This window comes from Thunnus thynnus, chromosome 18, assembly GCF_963924715.1.
Source record: "Thunnus thynnus chromosome 18, fThuThy2.1, whole genome shotgun sequence".
Lineage (NCBI taxonomy): Eukaryota > Metazoa > Chordata > Actinopteri > Scombriformes > Scombridae > Thunnus > Thunnus thynnus.
The window spans coordinates 12,760,447-12,783,256 of record NC_089534.1 but is presented as its reverse complement, the minus strand read 5'-3'; the positions used below and the strand labels follow the sequence as shown (position 1 = coordinate 12,783,256).

Genomic DNA, 22,810 nt, shown 5'->3' with positions numbered 1-22,810 from the left:
CCCTTAAGACGACACCCTAGTCACATCTGGGGCCACAGGCTCCTGCCCCGGCATAACTTAACATGACCATCTGGAGCACGGGTAAAGACCAGGCGTATGTGTTGCAGTGATGCAGCATTAGGATGCAGAGGGTGCAACTGAATGTTGACTGGCCTTATGACAGACAGGAAGAGGCCAGATGACCTGCTGATGACTCTTATGCAAAGTGACATGCATCATCTTTTGTTGAAATGTAATTAAGTGAGAAGAGACTATTAAAGGGCCACCAATCCTAATGACTTCTGCCGTCTCCCTCTTCAACTGCCTGTTTTTCCCCATGATTTGGACACAGTTGCAAATGCAAGAGATCTTGAGATTAGATCGCATCATGCATATTTTTTGTCATTTCTCATGAATACATATTCTATATCAGGTTTGGAAATGTGCTGAAAATGTGATTTTGTGCGGCATTATGCAGCATCTTTAATGGCATTCGCTCATTAACTTTCCTTATGCATTCAGCCAAGTAATTGAATTCCCTTTGGTTGTGAAGTAGTGTCTCTCTGCATCCAGACCCTCTCACTATACTTTACCTTTGTGTAAAGCAATTAATTTGTGTAATCTTAACTGCTGACTTTTGCTTTATAAAATGGTTGAAAAGACAACATTAATTTCTGTGGGTGCTTTCATTTGATTCAGTTTGGTCAGTGTCTCTGTCTTCTGTTTGTGCTGTATTTGTGGTGTATAATTTCCTTTCTCGACAGTCCTCTTGTATACATTGAAGCAATTCCACTCCTCAGATCTGTTTTTTCCCAGCATACAACCTTTTATTGTACCGTGTTTATGGACTCACCAACTGTGTTGGATGTATTGTATAACATGGCAATGGGACAGAATATAGCCACTTTTTTCTTGTAGAGATTTGGCATGTTACTTCCAAATTCAGCTCTTACAACATGAAATGCATTCAAAAGCATATAAAAGAAATGTGTGTAAAGAAAACTGAATATTTCATTTTGATATGTGGCCAAGGACAGTGAGCCTCAGAAACATTTTCATTGCTGTTTTATGTAAGAAGGAAAAGAAAAAAAGATCCAGAATTAAGTCAAGACACCAGGGGCTTCATTTATAAAACAGTGTATAGGATCCAAACCAAAAGTGTACATGTGCACAAAAGCCAAAATGGCGTACGCCAAAAAATAAACAGATTTATAAAACTGCGCAAGCATGAATGCGTGTGTTTTTCCCATTTATAAATCAAAATCAACTTGACATTTAACCATAAATGGATTCAATGCAAAAGCCCTCACAAATTGATGTACCTGTTGTTCCTGTGGAGAGAGGCAGCAGTGTTGAAAACAGAAGAAAGTCTGAGAGGCTGATGGTTGCAGCAGCTGTTAATGCAGTCAGTGGATTAACTTCACTTCAAATTGACTTGTGGGACATGGAAGCTCAACGCTTGGTATTTGTTAAGCATCTATATAGACACGTACATGACTGATGAGACTACATGCTCAGTATATAAAAAACAATAAACACTGTATTTAACTCCAAAATCCAGCATGCAGGTGTTTCTCTAATTTGCTTAGTCCATATATCGGTGCAGGTGGTGAAGATGTGCCAGGTGGGATGACTGGCGAAGGCAAAGTGTGTTTAGTGCGCTCTGTGTGCCTAACAGCACGGTCATGTTCACTGAAGCGATTTTACACAAAACAAGTATATAAAAACTCATTAAAATCGTGCTTGTTGATATATGCACACTGTCAGAAGATTTTATTGAAAAGCTGCCACTCTGTTCTCCAGTTCTTTAAAGATATTTGATGTATTTTTCTTGGATGATAAATTCATTAGTTAATTATTGTGGTTGAGGTGAAAAGGAATCAGTATATTCAGGATTAATATCAGGGAAAGGCAAGCCAGACTTTCCAGAATCCTGCTACCGACCACATCCTGGCATCATCCCGACATTTCAGCAGTGCTGTGCTGCTCCACAACTGACTGACCGAGTGTAAGCATGAGTACCTTACAGTCCGATCCTCTCCTCTGTGCTCTGGGGGTTTGTTAATAAATTAGAGATGTAATTGGTTAAGATCTGAGTCGGCTTGTATCTTTTAAAACTGAAAGGTGTTTATGGAATAATTATGGATCACTACAAGCACAAACACATGTAACACTGCTGGCTTGGGTGTTTATGATAAAGTGGATTTATAATTAACGTTTGATATGAAGTGAAATGAAATGTGTGAGAGGAATCATAATACAATCTAGATTAAATTCACCAGCTTGCTATCTGTATCGCCAATTTCTCCTGTCTACAAAATGTTCATACACTTGGGTCAGAGTTTCCGAACAAATGTGCTCATTCTCCTGTTAAGTTTGTTTTTAGAAATCCCGACTTTTTCATGGGATGTGGCATACTTGGACATGGGCAAGTCCCATTTTGTGCATGCGCAACGGTTATAATTGAGGCCCCAGGATTGTATGCAGGGTTCTTCTAAACCTGGATGTAGCCTAAAAAATTACAAAATGTGCAGTAAATGTGCTCTGACAGCTCTGTGACCTCTAGCCAGATTTGCTCAGTGTCATTTCTCCAGCCGCAACATGTGGACTGAGTGCAAAGCCTTTTTTAAATTATTTATTTTACTACCATGAGTTATGTGCAGGGATCATCTCCTGCTCATACTGCTTAGTTGAAATTTGTAGACATGCCACATACTGTATTAGCACCGCACACAAAAAAGAAAATTAAATAAATGCTGTGACAACCCGTGAGACACTTTGTACCAAGTAGTTCAATTAAAAGATACATCAAAATTCATGCAGTGCCATCCTCATATGATTACCTGCTTTCCAAGTACACACAGGAGTCATGGTATGAAACATTTACAGTAACTGATATAAAATCTGAATTAAGAAAAATTTAAAAAACAAAGGTTGGGAGAATGGAGAACAGGGGGTAAGAAAGTGGACAGGGGCACATTTCCTGTCTGCTGTGGAGGCAATTTGGCAACAGATAAATTATACAAGCCCTCGTCCTGGTTATGCTGTCATGGCAGAGTGGTGAAACCATCCATTAGCTCTTTGTTACCTGTCATCCTGTTGCCTCATGTTGACAGGATTTACGCCCCACATGACATATCTGAGCGCAGCTAGCAGCACAGGCATGCATAGTCATTATGACTCTCTACTATAGGGATGGTGGCGAACGAATGACAAACACAGACACACACATGCTCATTAAAAGTCAGATAAAAAATTGGTAAACAAAATTCTGTTTACTTAAAATGAAATTCAGCTCAGTAAATTCAAAGCCTGTCAGTGACTGAGCAGTTTCATGACCTGTAACTTTTAGTTCACAGGTTATTGAGAGTGTCATTTGAATTCATACATGGATTTATGGGAAAAATTAAAGATAATGGTATAATCACACTCTGGTAATTGCTCCATGAGACAGCTTTGCAGAGGGATTGGTGGCCTGTTGTCATCCGCTTTGGATCTCATGAATAATGACCTGCCTGCACACCCAGACAGGTCTGCTTGCAGCTACGGACAAAATCAAATATAACAATATCAATAATGCAACAATGTTGTAGGGTTGATTATTGGTGGTGGTTCACAAAATATTTACACAATGAGATTTTTGATAAATAATCATCAGTAATGTGGATATAACGACCAAGTGGGTAAATGCAAATAATAGAACAGTTAGAACAGTCTGGTAAGTTCAGAAAATTACATCACTTTACTGTAACACAGCCTTTAAAACCAGGAAAAGACAACACATATCATGATATTACAATATCCAATATCTAAGATGATATCTAGTCTCATATCACATGTTGATATAATATCAGTATATTGCCCAGTCCTACTTGTGGCTTCCTGTACATGTAGACCTGTCTGCAAATCTGTACTGACTCTAGCAACAACCTCATTGTTTGCTTGTTTGACTGACCTCCTCTGCCTTTTGAACTTCTCTTTCTCTCTTCCCTGGTAACCTAAGTCGACCAAACAGCCAGGATCCCTGGATGATGTGTGTTTTCATTCTCCAAACAGCCAGAAGGCTGTGCAGATATTGTCAGTGAGCTCTAAGGCACAGCAGAGCAGGGCTGGCTCTGCAGAGATTGCTCTATAGTGCTTGCTTAAGGCCATGAAGGCAGAATAACATTATGCAAAATGTAGGCTGCATTATGCTAATGTATTATGACCTTTTTTTTTTTCTTTGCCTCAGCATTGTGTTATGAAGAGAATGAAAAATATATCGATCATCGCAGCGGGGGCCTGTGTTCACTGCTTTTAACAGGTTCATAAGTACAGCTTGATGACACAGAGCGGTATTGTCTGCATTTGCAGGTTTTGCTTGCTCTATCACTTTTTGAGATTAATATACTTGTTTTGTTTTCCATAGAGTCTATTTTTGGAGTAAATTAATCACCCTAACATTAGTGGGCAGGGCCCCACAAATCTCAACCACCCACCTACTAATCCCCATCATCAATCAGGCAACATGACTATAAGAGGTGCACGTTATTAAAATGAATTGAAAACCATTTCACCCCCACCCCCGACCCCTCCCCACAAAGCAAATATATTCAGTCAGTCTCAGTTGCAGTAATTTAATGTGTAATACAAGGCAAACACCAGTAATTTGAACTCATACTTATTGTAATAAAACACTCATACAACAAAATTACATTTTTAAGAGAGTAGTCTGTATTCAAAATAGTCCTTCACAAAATTGTGCCTTTGTATGAAGCTGACCAGTTATAATTACCTCTAGTAGCACTTTTCCTAAAATGCACCTTTAAATTCAACAAGTCAAATGTATCACTCAAAATTCAAGACCAGTTTGGAACAATGATGATTTATTTTAAGATCAGACTACTAGTACTTTCATGTGACTGAGCTTGTTCACTGGTTGGGATTCTGCAGCACACATTTAACCTACAGAAGTCTGAAAAAAATGAGTAACTGGAGTCTTGAGCCCAATGCAAGTCAGGTGAAAGTGTCTTGTTTTTAGAGCAACAACACCAGCCCCAGAAAAAACAGCACCTCCATCTAACATTGACATGGCCGGTGCAGGCCTGAGGCCAACACAGCACACATCAGGGTGGGATGCAGCTTGACTCAAAATACAATACAGAGAGTGGTGCTTCATCTTACCTTGGTAAGATATTAAACTATGGTGTGGGAGAAACGCTGTATTCATATTCATTGGGTACACCACAACCACAAAAACACGGATTAAGAGATATAAACCCCCTAAAAATGCTTACAAAAATAAGGATTACATCATGACAAGATGTCCAGTTGTTCAATGGAAATGTAGGAAAAGCCTTATGTTGTTACAGGCATTTTATTTTTCATATTACCATCTTAAATGTGATGATTTGACATTTTAGTATTATCTCTTTGGTTGAAATATTAATCGTAACATTGAACACAATTTCTTTGGCGCAACGATATATTGTTAGCCTTGATTTTTTTTTTCATTTATTTTATTGTGTTCCACCCTCATGCTGGATCATCCTTCAAACAGGATGATGTGTGAAGGATGCAGCTTAATGGCTCATACAGAAACCGTGGCCTCAATCTTTGATTTCTTTTTTATTACAGGCACTGTAGAAAATAAATCTCTGTTCTGGGTCTTACTATTTTTTGGTGGGGAAGATGCTGTATGCAGTACTGTAAATGTGTATTGATGTTATAGGTTATTAGGCCAGATGCGGTCATAACAAACCCAAATTTGAAATTGTAATGCACACTGGTATTTCTGGTGTGGACTGAGAATCTGTTAACAACTAAACAGTATGCAGATGTATGTCTGTTCTCTTTTGCTGAAGGTCTTGCTGTTCTATGTGAGGAATGTTGCACAGAGCGTGAAATAGTTTCACAAAGCTTTTGGGAGGAGGAGTGTTTGATTCATAACTATTTCACATCTGAAATGAAGAGTACGTTCAACCATAGCTTTTTTTTAATGCCATCTGTTGTTTAGATGCCAAAATGAATCTGCATATCTCAAAACTAATGAGAAACTAATGGGCCATCACAAAAAGTCCATGAATACGAGCTGTGGCATTACGTGGAAGCAAATGATCCTGCATGCAGTGACTCGTCAGTGTTTTGTTTCCCATTACACAAATGCCTTTTTTCTTTTTCGGTGAATGCAGATTCTTTCCCCACCCAGTTGACTTGAAAATCTCCTCTACCTGTGTTCATGTTGTTGTACTGTACAAAGAAAAACTTTTATTTTAAAAGTTTCTTCAACCTACCAGTCCGTCTGCACATTAAGGGTGGACAATATGGCCGTAAAATATCACAATATTTCAAGGTATTTCTGCGATAATGATATCGCACTTCTTACATATTACCGTGGTTTGTTGTCTATCTGATCTTAAACCACTTCCACACTACTGAAGTCGCCCCCCTTTTTAGAACTAAATCCTCTACTGTGGAGCCAGTAGCAATGTTACTTTCACTTTCAGCCCTGCTTGTTGTTGCTGTGCGTAACCGTATGACGTCATTACGTCAACAAGTCAAAATATTGCCATTATCATGATATGAATTTTTTATGTCATATTAAAAATTACACCGATATTATCGTGAACAAAAAATATGGCACACTGCTACTGCACATATACTTTACTAATTATAAAATTCAACCCAAACTTTCAGGAGATGGATGCACCGATCAGTCTTTAGTTTACTCATTACTGATTGACTCAAAGAGGCGCTGCGAATATCATATTATATTATTATTCATTGGGATGTGACTGGTGACTCATAAACAATTAGTTTATGAATCAATTAGTCAGTAAAAATAATTGTTAGTCACAGTCTTAGATGTGACATTTCAGGGTTGTGGAGAACAATGATTCTCTCAAATTGCCAAACTATGTAGGATGAGGGTGTTTGACATTGAGGTCACTTTTGATTTTTCAGTAGGTCCAGACCAACAAAAAAAATTATATATTGATTGCTGTTAGTTCTGGTCCAATTCACATTTACACCGGCTTTATATGAATGAAGTTTTACAGACTGACAGGTAACTCATTCCTTAAGCAGTTTTGTCCTGTATCATCAGCACTGTGTGGAAAATTAAACTATGATGACTGACACCAGGTCATGCTGCACTTTATTGAACCTTAAGTGTGTATATATGTACACTGGCGTACCAAAGAGCTCATGAAGAAATACGTGATTATGAGACTTCAACTAAACCTCATTTTATGAATAATGACGACCAGATTGGTCAAAATCACATACTGTATCTATTGTCACTCAGTGCTGTAGTTGGTCCGTTTTGATTTCATATCACAAACGTACCAAAGTTTGCTTGGAAGCAAACTTTTTCAGGTGGTCTCGGTGCAGTTGTATAGTAAACACCATAGTTCGATTGACAGCTTTCACACCAGCCTAAATGAAGCAAATGGGCAAGCACACCCAACAGTTCCCAACAGGTTTGAAAAAAGGCAACAGGTCAGATGTGAAAGCTGAAATTGATTGTTCTAATTGTTCATTGTATAAATGTAGTCGCTGCTACATTACTAGTCATGAATTATACCTTTTGTCCATGTACAGGAAACAAAATGTGTGTATGTTTTGACCTGAGTTGTTGTTCTCTGTGCAGACAGACTGCTCCAGCGACAGTGAGAGTGAGGACAACTTCATAGTCGTCCCTCCTCGAGACCACCTGGGTCTGGCTATCTTCTCCATGCTCTGCTGTTTCTGGCCCTTGGGAATTGCAGCATTTTACTTCTCACAGGGGGTGAGGACACAAACACAACAGCATGCAATGCACATACCTCCTAAGTTGTGGTCTGTCACACATGAATGATGCAGCATCTGTTTGTAGAGGTGTAACATAAAACAGGTGCATCTACCCACACATACGCACATATTTTCATAAATAAGCAGACATGGGAACACACAAACACACTTGAACACACTCAGGTGTATGTATGACTCATCATCATCAGAAGATTAAGGGCTATCACACATAAAAACGGAATGTCAGCAGACTCTCCTACTGCCGATCCAAGGCCATTTTTTACTGAGCTGCCCATCAATAACTCAAGGCCAATCTGTAATGGCTGCTTGATGTTCTGTAAACAGGTTGAAAGCCGGCTTTCAAGATTATATAAATCACTTTCAAGGCTCAGTGTTCAAAATACAAAGATGAGAGAGGGCCTTTGAACTAGTGGCGTCTTCAGAGGAAATGATTTTGGACCCAATTACAGGTGTGCTGGCATATTAAAAGTGATGAACTCTCAGAAACATTTAACAGCTTTGTCAGATCAATATAGTTGATGTTTGAAATGCATGATTTGTGGGAAGAGATGCATGAAACCACACTAAAGACATTGTTTTAAAGGGCCACTTCACCGATTTTACACATGAAGTTCAGTTTACTCAGTGTGAGGGGCTCTACTCAGCCTGCAAAAACATCTGTATAATGTTTCCTTTGGCTTTGGAGGAAGCTGTCTAAAAATCTCTGAGAAAATAACCTTGACAATGTTATCAGGGGAGTGTCTAAAGAAAGAGGCTTCTGAGTTGCATTATGGGAAATGCAGGATCCAGCATTTTTGGAGCACACTAGGGGCTACAAGTCAGGATATTTGGGCCTCTGCTTCGCAAGTTCTGACTATTCTTTTTTTAAACTGTCTCTCATAAGTCTTCAGCTTTATGGAAGTGCAATATTAAATATCTGGCGTATTCCTTCTGAAAACCATTTTCCCCCTAATTCCCCTATTGTAGGTATAAAAAGGAGCTGTCTTTCTGGTTCGGTTATCTTTCTGGCTTCCATGCACAAATTCAGAGAAGTAAAACAGAGGTAGTGCTTTAATGGTTAAAGTATCATTCCTTATATTCAGAGCTTGCATGTTAAATTCCTTGATTGGTAATAGATTGGCATTCAACATTATATATTAATCGAGATAAGGCTCTTGGAAACTATCTTTCCAGAGATACAGTGTTTACTTTGATGTAAAGGTGATGTCACATTATTATGTAGACACATATAGACATATAGACATATATTTCAGATGTGTTGATGATTTGAAATTCACATCATGTTTTGGTTCATATACTGTATGTTGCTTCTGCTCACCTTAAATCTGTCAGACAGCAATCACCAAGGTGTAGTAGAAGAAATCCTAAGAGGTCTTTTTACAACAGGAATCAATGTGTATAGTGTTTGTTGAAGTGTAGAGACAGCAGCAATTTCCAAAGAAAACAAGCCCATGTGATTTTGAAGTTCTGTCAGTGTATGACAAGGCTATGTTTTTAGCCGGTAACATTGACAAACTGCACATAATGGTTGTGTAATGGATTCCAACTGGACTCCCACTGTCTTTTCAATTCTGTAGGAAACAATTTCGATGATGATGTGTCAGTCAAGCAAAGAGCACAGGGATTGCCGCTTGTCTTGCCACTAATCAATTCTGTCTCTCTTAGATGCACCATCAATACAAGGAGCATATTGGAGCACACACAGACATACAGTGTATGTTTAAAAGCACATGCACATTGTATGCACACACATGCTAGAGACAGGCAACTGTGAAGCTTTTCTGTAAATTGCTCCGCCTTTTACTATAAATTCTTATCAAAAGCTTGAGCATTTAGCTGTCTTATCTGTGGGCACAAGTAGTCCGAGACACATGAAGGCAGTCAGTGAATTATCTTGTCAGGAGCTAATTTGATTCTTCCTGGGTAATTATGGGAAAGTGATGGTTGTGTTTAGGGATGGATGGCTTTTCTGCCAATCTCCCTCCTTTAGAAGGTGCAGTCCAGAAGAGCTGTCAGGAAAAGATATGGTGGGAGTCTGGGATTGCTTCATTTTATAGCTCAATAACCCACTTCACTGGTCTTCATTTCATTCAGTCGCTCAGGAAGCCACTAAACTAAACAAATGAATTCTGTAGGAGTTAGCGCGAGGATATTGTACATTTTTAGCAGAACATGGGCTGTAATTTGATTATCTGTATAAATTTCTATGCTGCTCTGAGAAGAGTGGGATATGTACTGCCCAACAAAAATGCCAAAATGCAGTAACTGGCTTACTTATTTGGTCAATTTTTGTCAGATTCTAACTTTTTGACATTTGTTTTATCATATAAAAAATGAGTATGCCTTAGGAATGTGTAAAAATGTGAAAAAAACAGAAGGTGAAATTTATTTAATCTAAAATAAAATCTATTTTATTGTAATTTATGCATTTATGCATGCTGCTCAGAGTAATCTCAGTAAGTAGCTCTTCTATATTGTTCTTGATGCATTCTTGGTTTTCATAGCACCCTCAATCTAACTAATCTAGACTAGTGCAGGTGCATGTTTATTGGCTTAATCGAAGAGTTGAGGTAGTGTAGAAATGCAGGAAATTTGTTTTAAATTACAATCTTTTTTCTAGGGGAGACAAACTCCCCACACTGACCCCCAGGGGAACAAATCTCACTCCAAGCTGAAGTCCTAACTTGGCAGCCCTGAGTTTAGAAATGATAGCACATCAACTTCGCCACTTACTCCCAAGACATTTACAAGCAAACAGGTTAGCCACTGTAACAGAGTCTGTGGAAGGCAGATCAATAGTGTTTTTGTCCCACTGGAAGGTCAGGCCTAGTCAAACAGAGAGCTGCTGGCTTCTCAAGGACGGGAGTTGAATGTGTGTATCATTGTCAGTGAACACACACAGAGAAAACAGACATGCATTCATGCACTGCTTCAAATCGAGTGTATCCTATTTGCCAAAGACTACATCTTTCATTCAATGTAATGTCTTCATGGTAAACAGTGCTGCACAGAATTCAGCCTTAACCGCCCACATACACACACACAACTGGTAATGACTAGAATACCATGAATGTCTGGGGAAAATTAGCTTTGAACATTTGATTGGGAAGCGGAATTGAGTTTCAATTATTGCCACTAATAGGGTGAGTGTTTTGTTTGGAGATGCTGATAAATGTTTCTCTCTGCTCTGAGACATCTGCGCTGGCAAGTGCAGAGAGTTGAGAAGCCGCAGCGATTCCTTTCACGATTATGCAAATAGGACTCCCCTGAAGTTATCTTACGGCGTACACGTCGTCATAATGGATGAAAATGAATGAGCTAATTATTGTGGAACAGTTTATGTATTAGTGTGTGTGTCGGCGTGAGGGAGGTTGAGAGACAGACACAGAGAGCGAGAAAGAGAAAGGGAGCGATTTAGGGCTTTATGTGTCGTTTATTTGGAAGAAAAACCTGTTGAGGTGTGCTGAATTGACTTCCGATAGCGCATCGCAGTATGAGCCTCAATGTAGCTAAGTCTGAGATGTTATCTTTTTTCTATGACACCACATTTCAATCATTTTGTCAAGGTTGTAGAGATAATGCCTTAATGCTTCTAACCATCTCCCTCTCAAGGATATTCAAGGAAAATTTCCACACATTGACATATAGGTTATACACAGCTGATGCTCAATGAGAGAATAAGCACACACACACTTTCAACCGACTACCCTCATCTGTTTTTCCACATAGTTATATCTAGTCTTTCAGAATCCTGTTCCTCAGGGAGACCCAAAACATGCATTCATTTAATTATCTGTGTGAAGTGGAGAAAAAAAAAGGATAAATCAAGGTGTGTTTAACCATTATTTTCACTGGAGGAATGAAATGACAAGCATACGCCCTTCAACTGCAGTTTCCTGCCAGTTTATAGAGAGACTTAAAGACCTTGCTGGGGGGTGTAATACATCCTCAAAAAGAGAATGTTCTCTGTCTCTTTTTGAAAGAAAACTCAAACCTAATTTCCCATAAGGCCTTCAAAACAGTGCTTTTGTTTCAATAATTACAGCGTGGAAGCTAAAGGCCCTGTCTTGAATACATGTCCTTTGTATACTGTAGATTTGCTTCTTGACCTTTGGAGGCATTTGTGTAAGGAGTCTTTCTTTCTGGCTCTCATCTGGCTGTCTTTGTCTTGGACTATTAAACATTGTCTTCTAAAATCCTTTTTGGCACTAATGAAACACTTTGTGCACAGCGGAAAGACCCTACTCATAGTTTTCTTTCAGTAGTAACAACCGTCACTCATAAAAGGTAAATGGAGTTAGGTTATGAATTTATTCATTATTCAGTTGATGAAAGCACTGTAGTTACAGATGCTGAGAGATCTTTAGCTAAAAAACATCTCCATTTTGGATGCACTCAGAGCATCTTAAAGACAACTCTAATATGGTGGAATACAAACAACATAATCAAGAACTTGCATTTCATTCCACTACAATGAACATAACAATCCACTTGAAATGAGTAAATAGCCATTATGCAATGATGCTTCCTAAGGTAATGCAGGAAGGACAGATACTAATTAGATCATTCGCTTTGCTTAGCAATAATATATGTGCCACCGCATGTCTTATTATTCCAATATTATAGGCTAATGACAGACTGAACACATCATACTTTGTCATTTGCATCTGTCGTAATGAACTGACTTTTCAACGCTGATTCCACTAGAATGTGGTATAAATAGGCAGAGACTATGAATAATAGAGCATTTTTCACAATTGTACATACAAAGTATAGATGAAAAGGCATCAGTAAGCATTCAGTATTTATAAAAAAAAAGGGGAAAACATCTGTATGAATACCAAGAAAAGGGTACGGCTGGCATATAGATTTTTTTTTTTTAAATTACAAAAGGTTAAATTAGGTGTAGCCCTACGTGATGCAAACTTTAAAGGGGGAAAACTTTGACATGCAGCCTTTGATCTGTTTGATATTACTATTGTGAAATCTACCTGATTTTTACTGCAGTGTTACCTGACTATTATACTTCTGTTTGGCTATCACTAGGTTTGTGAAATACAAAAGCATTTGGTTAATTAAAATTCACCTCCTTATCAGTCCAACTGTTATTTTGTAGCTGCTTATTTGGCTCAGGATCACAATGCCAAAAGTGTTACATCCTCTAGCTCCTCTTGGGGAATGTCCATGTGCTTCAGCTGGGAGTTTTAGTCTCAGTGCGTATTTTTGCCTCAGGCTCTCCCTTCAGTTAGCCATATAAAGCCCTCTTAAAAAAGAAAGGCACCATGAGGTCAGGTGCCAAACCCAAGCAGGTCTTCTCAATGAGGAAAAGCAGTAGCTTGATTCCTAAGTCCTCCCAGATTTATGAGATTCTCACTCTTTTATGAAGAAAAAGGAAAAGAAAACTCTTTTTATCCACAGTCTGAGAGCTTGTGAGCAAAGGTGAAATCCATGTTCTCATGGATTTGTGAGGAGCCATGCTTTGGTGTTTATTTTTCTGTTCACACTCAGTTACATACAAAGTCAGCATCATTGCAGATGGTGCACCTAACTCGCAGTCAGTGTCACAATCCCTCTTGACCCAGTGATGAATAAAAAACCATAAACTCGTCCTGGAGCAGCAGCTCACTCCCAAACTTTTATTGTGAGAAAACTGTGGTCTTAGAGTAGGGAGTACTAACCCTGATACATACTTCATCTCACTCACACACATCACAGATCAGTTCCATCATTATTAGAATTGATTAAACAAAACAATGAAGGTCATTTCACACACTCACATGCTGCATTTCAAACTGTGCTGGCAGAGATGCAGCACAATAGTCTGACAATAAATTGTGGTTGCAATTCAGCAACTGTTGCTGATCTGTTGGCACCGATGAATCATCAACAAGAGAAAACAAATTAATAGATTAATATGTGGCAGCGTTTGTAACAAAACAGAAGAGAAATAAGTTTGGGTGAAGATAATGGAGACAGCCACTGTAACACATTCTACTTTTGTCTGCATGTGTGTTGTTTCTGCTTCAGTGCTGACCTCCATTTGGCGATGTGAATGAAAACAGCAAATCAAAATAGGTGTCTCTCTTCTTTCCATTTCCCCCCTGGCAAACAAGTCCATTCAAATAGTAATATAGCAAGAGGATACACAGCAGAAGCCACACTGTAAACACATCAACAATGGCCAGGATAAACAAGATAAACCACTATTCGACCACTATTCATTGTTGTATTATTTCCAGGCAGTATGGAATGATATAAGAAGCAAATACCCTTTTTATAACCAGTTAAATAGTTGATGTTACCATCTGGCTAATTAATAAACATCAGTCCAGGAGGATCGTGTTTACTTTGTCTCGCTCATTAACAGAGACATCCAGTGATGCTGTATTTAATTGTCTTAATAGTATTAAATACTAGAAAATAGACTGTTTAATGTAGTCACAAGCTTTGTTCATTTCTGTTTAAGATTGCTTGTTTTGCATTGTGAACATCAGTTCCAACTTAATCATTTGTTTTTAACTCAAGTAACAAATTATTAAAGCTGATCAAATCAATATATTTACATCAGCAATGGATCAAATTACTACATGTAATGTGAAAGGTGTCGCTCATAAGTTTTAAGCAACCCTAACCCTAATCCCCCTAACCCTAAACCTCCTAAACCCCTAACCCCAAACCCTATTTCCAGAATATTGGCAAAAGAAAATTCCAATTAATGTGTGAGCTGGATAGTTCCCTCAAGAATTAGTGGAGAGATAAACAGAACTATAATGAGAGTGAATATTAGAATAACATTTGTCTGATGGACACAAACATTAATCCAAAATAATGCTAATGTTGCTTCGTATCTGCTGGATGTGCTGGCTGTGAAACTTAAAATAATTTGTTTATTAATCATGAATACTTTACTTAGACTATGCAAATATTGAATTAACCATTTCATGATGTAACACAATATTAAATAATAAGTACCTCATTATTTATTAGTGAATGTTTTTTTTTAGTGTGCTGGTTGATTATGTTGTGAAAGCTTGTGCAGCTGTGGCTCTGTGCCTTTTTGAATCACCAAACCATTTCTAAGAGTCATCAGAGGAAGGACCAATTCCATAAAAAACCGAGAGGAAAAACATAGTGACTCTGGTCTTGTTCATAATCTCAATTCAATTTCTCTTGAGATGGGATTTTTAGTTTAGATGTTGCAGGTGATTAAAAACAACAGATAGTGTTTTGTTTTAGTGTTATGGTTTTAATAGAGGTTAAACATTTGTAACAGCAATGCACTTCATGCTGACAAAGTCATTTCACAGGACAAAATAAATTATTCACAATTTCAACATTTTGATTGCAAGATTGTCAGTCATGTGTGATACTGTGTTCCAGTGACAAGAAGGACTTTCAGTTTTATACTAGTGTTCGAAAGCAATTCTTATATAAGCAGAACAGTTAACACAACAACACAGAGAGGATCTATATGTGCCTATAGTGGGCTGTAAAAATGCACTATAACTTTAAATACACAGTAACTGGGTCATGCTGATAAAAGGGTTGTTGAAGAATAAAACCTCTCCATGCAAAAAAGCAATGTTAGTACACAATGAACCTGCTTATTAAATAACCAACTTCAAGATTTTTTTTTTTTTTAGCTTTTACTTGTGAATATAAAGTAGTTGTTGACAATTTTTCTCATTTACTCGAGTCTTGAAAGATGTAGCATAATCTCTCCTGCTCTTTGTTGAGTTTTTTTTTATGACAAATTTTGATAAATCTGCTTTAATCATGTGCCATTTATCATTCAGTGCTAGCAGGTCATATGACCGTAACCTCAAGTCCTTGACATTTTCACACTAATTGTCATTTTTTAGTCCTGCCATGCATGATGAGCTCTCCTGGGTTACACTGAGCTGCTTGTTCAATATTCCCATCCTCCAATTCCATTTCCTTTTTTTTTCACACTGCCACAGAAATAATAAACAGCTTCTGAAACTGTGGTTCTTTTGAGAAATGAGTTCTTTCTCCTGAGGACCCCAATCTCTATCTGACTTTCTTCTTTTCTTGCATTTTCTCTTTTCCAGACCACCAAGGCGGTGCACAAAGGTGACTTTCCACTGGCCAACATCGCCTCCCGACGCGCTTTGTTCCTAGCTGCCCTCTCCATCACTATAGGCACTGGTGTGTATGTGGGGGTGGTGGTTGCTCTCATTGCCTACCTTTCGAAACCAGGACACATATAGCAGCCACACTTTCCCGCCACACACTCCAGGGAGCCCAGGAAGAGAACCTCTCGGGAACAGCATTGCTCCTGCAGGTTTCAAAGAAAGTTTTTTGGAGATGTACAGTTTTTCCCTCCACCTTCCTTTCTTTCCAGTCTTCTCTCCCCACAGGCCCTCTGTCAACCGAGATTAGCCACAGTGACTGGAGAGAGGTCAAGCTGGAGGGTGAGAAGAGGGGGAATTGGGGATAGACTAAGTTTTTTCTTTTTTTTGAGGCAGGGAGTGGGTTTGAGTAATGGAAGTATTCCATGTTGGAGCCCAGTTTGCATCCCATTGACATAAATCCCTGTTGGCTTCATCTTCTTATGGTTGGCTGTTTTTTAACTTCCAAGACCCCTGCAGAGACTTTGAGGAGAAAAAACTGAGACAATATTAGTTCCTTAAACTTTTGAGCAATTAGCAGAGGTTGAAGAGAGTTAGAAATCAACACAGTATCACACTCAAACCACGTGTATGTTGTCTGCAGTAAAACCCAGAGCGTCTCTGTGGAGTCCTGTCTCCTCCTGTTTCCCGTCATCTCAGTTTGCCTCCCAGGACAGTATTTAACGTACCGCGTTAATCCATCTTGACAAAGGAGTGCTTACATTTCCAGAGAAACTTTCAAAATGTACAGAACTACTGTGCTGACAATAATGTTATCATTAAAGAATAAAACTCTGAGAGGTGGAAAAAAAATGATCAAATAAGATTTGCAGAGACTGTTTCTTTCTCATCGAACAATATGCAGTGGCATGAATTACAAGAATCTCAAGCCTGTGCTTTACCTCTAAGAGGGCGTTACTATCCAACCATTGAAGACCTGAAATCTAACAAAATCATACCAGACAGGGTTTGCCTATATGAATACAAATGTGTTTTGTTTTTACGTTTGTCTTTTTGCGCTCCCTGCTGTCTAAAGGCACCTTGATTAATCTCGCTTTAAGTAATGTTCATTTATAGCCTTTGAAGTAAAGCACAGATGTGCAGTGGCCAGATGGTCAGAAATTCAGGGGAACGGTGTCCAGCGTCTCACACGTTTGCTGCATGTTTCTGGATGCAGCAAACGAGGATGTTATAAATGTTATAAATCAGGTAGATAATGTCATTAAAAGGCAGGCCTTACGTATCCTCTGGGGCTGCACATATAAACAAAAGCGTTACAATCTGACAGCTTTGAATTTAGCTGTGATCAGTTATTCTTTGCATGACTCTAGCTATGCCAGCAGTATACTGCTACGCATGATTGATTGGATTTAGAACTTGTTTTTGTCAGATCATAAAAAAAAAGTTTCAATTAAAATTGATCAGGCTGTGAAGGGGGTCATATTTTTGGCAGTATTTTAACCAACATTCCTCAATTCAGCTATTAACACAAATAGCATTCTACAGTAATAAAATGCTGAGACATTTCTATTTGTTTCCTCACACTTTTTCAAGAATTCCCACGCAAGTTTGGAAACAGACACTCATGCAGACAAATTCATTGAATCTTTCTATGAAGGGCTTATTGATTACCGATGTTTTGGTTTGTGTTTCTTTTAAATAATGTAAAATTAAAGCCAGGCAGATGCTAGTTCAAGCAGTGAAGCCTCAAGAGGTGACATTATACACTTGGTTTCCCTGCACACGTCCCGCATTAGTCATACCTGACATTTATGGTGCACAATTAGCTCCCCGTAATGGCTTTTTCTGAAGGAATGTGTACTGTCTGGAGCATAGCCCTAAAATAGCACAACCACATTAATTTCACTAATAAGCCCACTTTTGGCATCACCGCTTGCAGTCAGACCCTGCAAGTAAACAATCCATTTACACATCCCCAGCTCTGTGAACATTTTAAAATAAACATGTAAGTCAGTTCTCTTGTGCTAATGAAGAGTGAATATTGCCCATATTCTCCACGAGGGGACATTTCAAAGTGTGCTTTGCTTAAATAAAAACTGCAGCTACGACTTCAAGCTTTTTTTTTCTTTTTTTCTTTCTTTTTTTTTTTTTGCTGCCTTTGTGAGTAAACATCCAGTTGTCTTTTGATTAAAGGCAGTCAGATAAAGACCTCGATGAGCTGAACGCTGATTGATTTCTAGGCATTTGCTCGGAGCCATCGCATTCACCTCATTGAGTATCTGGTCATCTGAAAAGCTCGTTATTCCTGGTTATTACACTGTATATGTTTGGCCTTTTAAACGCTGACCCCTTCTGACCACATGTTCCAGTGTTAACTCATGATTCCACAACAGTGTGCGTACAAATCATGACCATCACTGTAACTAAACTAAAAGACTCTGTATGTTTGCTTTCATCTCTTGGAGAACGTTTTATCGCTGATAATGATGAACATGCTTTGTGTTATGTAGCGTGCCATTCAAATGATGTATTTTTATCTGGCTTCTTTGGCAACCTGGTATTGTGCGATGTGTCACAACAGTATGTGGTTTTCAATGCTTTTTTTTTTTCCTCACTGTGATGAGCTGATGTACACATCCACGCGACAAAGACATTTGCTGATGCGTTCCTCAATGCCAGGGTGATAGTGTTCTCTCTGTGTCGTGCTCTTAAGCCGAAATTAAAGAAGAAGACTTCTGTTTTTTTAATTTACATTTCTGTTTTGGGATTTTTTTTTGTGTGTGTGAAGGCAACATGTACATAATGCAAATAAAGACATGTTCAAATGTAATGACAAATAAATCAGAAAGGAAGGATGGCCTTTCTTAAAAGCAAAATTTGTTTTTCTCTGTGGTTTATATAACATGACGGTTCAAATCTGAAAAAAAAAAAAAAATCTCCACAGCCTGAGAGAATGAGCTGAGTAATTGAGATGCTTGAGTTGTCCTTAAAGCAAAGGCAAACAGACTGAGTCATGGAGTGTAGGTGGTTTTGCCAGAAAAAGTCGGAGGAGCAGCTCAGAAATTTGTAGCTGCGGTGCTCTCATAGCTGCGTGCAGCAAAGTACACCTTTCTTTGTGCTGTCACCATCATGGTCATTGAGCATAAATGTAGAGCTGCACTCTGCTCAACGTTACATGTCACACTGAACAATAAAAGTACAGGACAAACTGACATTTCACACTGTGCCTTAATATTATACTGATAGCTGCATTCACACAGTCTAACAGAGCAGCGATTATGTTTTAGTGTGCTCGGATTGTCAGGTATGCAGCCTATTATCTGCAAAACACTGAACACTCTTCACAAAATCCTCCCATGAAGGAAGTGAACTCTGAGTTAATTCTGAGGTGTGGTAGGTAGGTTGAACATAGCTGGGGTGTACATGCAACAGCAAGGGGTGCGACTGCAGCACCAGCTGGAGAACAGCTCTCATTACAGGAGTGAGTAAGGAGTGAGTCACATGCTGATGTCTTTGTCAGTGAACAAGCAGCAGCACAATAGACAGTGTAGAGATGCTTGCCTAGTCATCAGGGGTGAAAAATGCTCCTATAAAACAAAACAAAGAGCATGCTCCACTTTTTTTTTTTTCCACCAGGATATGCTAAACAGGCAACGCTCAACACCACTCAGGCAGATTGAATTAATAAGCACTACAGATCAAAAGAAGACTGTTGTGTTTCTCAGCGTTCAGTGAGTTTGCCTGAGCAAACAAGACAGTGTGCAAGAAAAATATTTTGCTCATCTTCTGGTGTTCTGTCTGATTTGTGCAAGAGGGATTTCATATGCTCCCTTTAAAAATAATTTGTGAATTTATAAATATTCTTCAGGAAAAGGCCCTGTTATTATAAAGTTACAAATAGAATCATCACAGTTTTTCATATCAGAATATAGAGCGTTTTATTTTTAGCTTTTGGTGTCTTCTCCTCTCATCTGTGAATGAGTCAGTTCTAATAATGTCAACAACTACTTCTTCATGTCTGCAATGGTGGATCATGCCAAAAATTATCACGAGAAAGAAATGAGCCTGATTCTATTTGCTCACGTGAAGTTTCCAACTGGAAGCTGCAACACCAGACTACAGGTCTTTTTCTGCAAGTGTAGTTTTTGAGATTGGTTATTGTATTTCACTCAAGGATGGTGCAATACCCTGGAAACCTCCACTTTATGAGCTCTCACTCCTGCCCACACATGACAGAAACTGCAAGTCACTGGAGTTTTATTGCTTCACGGTTATGTTGTTCACAGGTGGGTTAGGCAAAAAGAGGTCTGGAACTGCTTCCACACACTGTGATACAATTTGTGTTTTAATTATAGCCTGCATGCCACATGTCCCTCATTGATTGTTTTCTGAGTCAGATTCATTTCTGACCGTTTTTTTCACCACAGTAAACATTCACTCTGGTTTTTTTTTTTCTGCAGAGGTGACGTGACAGTCATTTGAAACAGGAAGAAAGAGACAGGAATGGAAAGAGACTGAATTTGAATGCAAATGTTATAGATTTTTTTTTTGCAGGAAATTATATTGTTTTCCCAAGCTGCCAAAGGGTGTGTGTGACACATAGTAACCTAGAGGTTTCAAACTCCCCTTAAATGTTTTTGATTTCTGTTTGGGGAGATAAAGTGCCTTCAGGGCACCCTTTGAGGATTTCATACTAGGAAGAAAGTTGAGAAAAATGGAAAATGAAAAGCAAGCAAGTAGCCTCCTCCCACCGAGGTCACTCCAAGCAATGTTTCCCCAAAGCTGTAACATAAGAAGCAATGCAAATCATTTTTCAGGTAGCCATACTTGGTTAACCTATTGGATGTTAGTTGATGCATGATGTTGCCTTAGTTTTTCTTTATTGATTTGGTAAGTGTGATGGAAATCTGGAGCTGTGATTCAGAAAGTACCAGGAAACCTTGGATGTCTAAAGCAAAATAATTTATTGACACTTAATTGTTTAAGGAGATTTTTGAATACAGTGTCATTGCACACTGTGAGATGCTACCCAAAGTCTGAATGGAGAGGGTGAGCAACACCTAGTTTAAGCCCAGATAAGGATTTATTTACCAGACAGCCTCGGCTTGAATCATAAACATAACCCGAGACCTTGCTGTAAGATTATTTACTTCAGCACCAGTTCTCATGAGAACAACCATGAGGAGAGGTCAACCTGACCGAAGAGAAGACAGCTGGCTGACCTGATATATGGAAAATTCCTTCACAGTAAGAGAAAAAAGATATAATTTCAGTTTTTTGAAGGAATTGCTTGGGGCATTAAAAAGGTTTGTGGACAGATTGCAGCCACAGACAAAGAGCCTCATTTAGCTTATATGACTCACGTACTTGATAAAAATAGCAGAATGAACAGGTGCTGGTTTTTAGCATACCTTGTGAATTTGTGATGCGACTAAGAAAGGTGCTGAAAGGAAAGCAAATGTCTCAAAAGCTCCAAACCATTTAAAAAAATGTAAAAGCCATGCAGATGTTAGGTACTTTAAATGTTCTCATCTTGGATGACAGGACTAGCCAAGCCCCAAGCTGTTTCTGCTCCATTTCCACAGCAGTCCCTCAGGTTATAGCTATAGATCACACAAGCATTCTGGTCATGAAAAAACCCTTTGGTACAAACGTTTTCCCATCTGCACACTGAACACTGCTGTAGAGCTTTACCTATCCCTCCACATTCTTCGTGTCTATATTTAGACTGGATATTCTTGTGGATATATTTGCTTTTACTTATCTCTTTCAATATGAAAACCTCTATGGAGAGGAGAAAATTGTGTCCCTGTAGAACAACACTGATTAAAGGACTGTGCTGTATTTGTCAGTTATTCATGAGAAATAGCTACACTAGATTGAGAGACATGCATCAAAAATCCTCTCTAGTTTGTTTGGCAGCAGTTTAGCAAACACCTCAGCAAAATTTGTACTGCTTTTTGTTCTCAGGTCAGCAAAACACTTAGAATCTGAAATCTATCCCCAGTTACAGTGATAAAACCAGAAATTACACCTGTAAGTTTGATTTCAGGCACCAGGAGAAATTATTCACTGTTAGACTGGGATTTCTTATTACTGTATGCCTGCACAAAAATGAACTTTGGCAGTTTGAGTCAAAAGGAGAGGCATGAAAGAGCACTTGAATTAAATTGTGCAATTATTTGCACATGTTTACTGTTCATTTCTCAGTGAAGCATCAGGATCATTGTTTACCTTGAAGCAGCTGTCCCTTTATGCAGGCAGATATCCAGGATGTTAGTGCTGTTGAAGAGCCAGTGAATAATGCAGGTCTGACTAAGAACCTCTCATACTGAGAAAAACCTCTCTTTTATGAAAGATACAGCCTTAACCTACTGCTGCTGCTCTGCTGTGTGCCATCCATGACTCTGCACACCTCTGTAAGAGTATAGGCGGTGCATTTCCAGGAAAGCCCTTTCAAATGCAGCGAAAGCGAAGGATTTCACATAACTCCAGCTTTTATCTCACTTCTGCACTTGTCGGTCTGTCTGTTAGCAAGGGGAAGAAAGGAGGAGAGATGGAACTAATTTTTATGGATTTTGAAACCCTCAGGAGAGAGCCAGATACCTCTGTAAAGATTTATTTATCAACTCAAAAGCAAGCAAGGGGAAGTGGTGTCGGAGAGGGGTAAACTTGTACAGAAGAGTCTATGCATGTACAGCTATTCAAAGTTTGTCACAGGAAGCAGCTGGGTGGCTAGAGGAAATATGTCTTCTTTTTGGAAGATAAGATCAAATAAAGCATGAACTAAGCAGTTATCAGTGTGGATAATTTTATACTACAAGTCATATTATTCCGCTTTATGGGCCAGTTTATGCTTAGAAAGAAACATTTGTGACATCTTTGCTTTACAAGGAATAGTCTGAATAGTCTTTATTCACTTTCTTGCCCAGATTTAGATTAGTAGA

General features: G+C 38.7%; 1 protein-coding gene across 1 annotated transcript in view; it reads left to right on the top strand.

The window, feature by feature from the left end:
• Nucleotides 1–18,923, top strand: part of syndig1l (synapse differentiation inducing 1-like) — a 36,113-nt gene extending 17,190 nt beyond the window's left edge. Inside the window, exons 3-4 of the mRNA XM_067572877.1 lie at nucleotides 7,610–7,747; nucleotides 15,843–18,923. Of these exons, the coding sequence (XP_067428978.1) occupies nucleotides 7,610–7,747; nucleotides 15,843–16,001 (297 nt within the window). The 3' untranslated portion in view covers nucleotides 16,002–18,923. The remainder of the gene's footprint in view (nucleotides 1–7,609; nucleotides 7,748–15,842) is intronic.
• The last annotated feature ends 3,887 nt before the right edge of the window (nucleotides 18,924–22,810 follow it).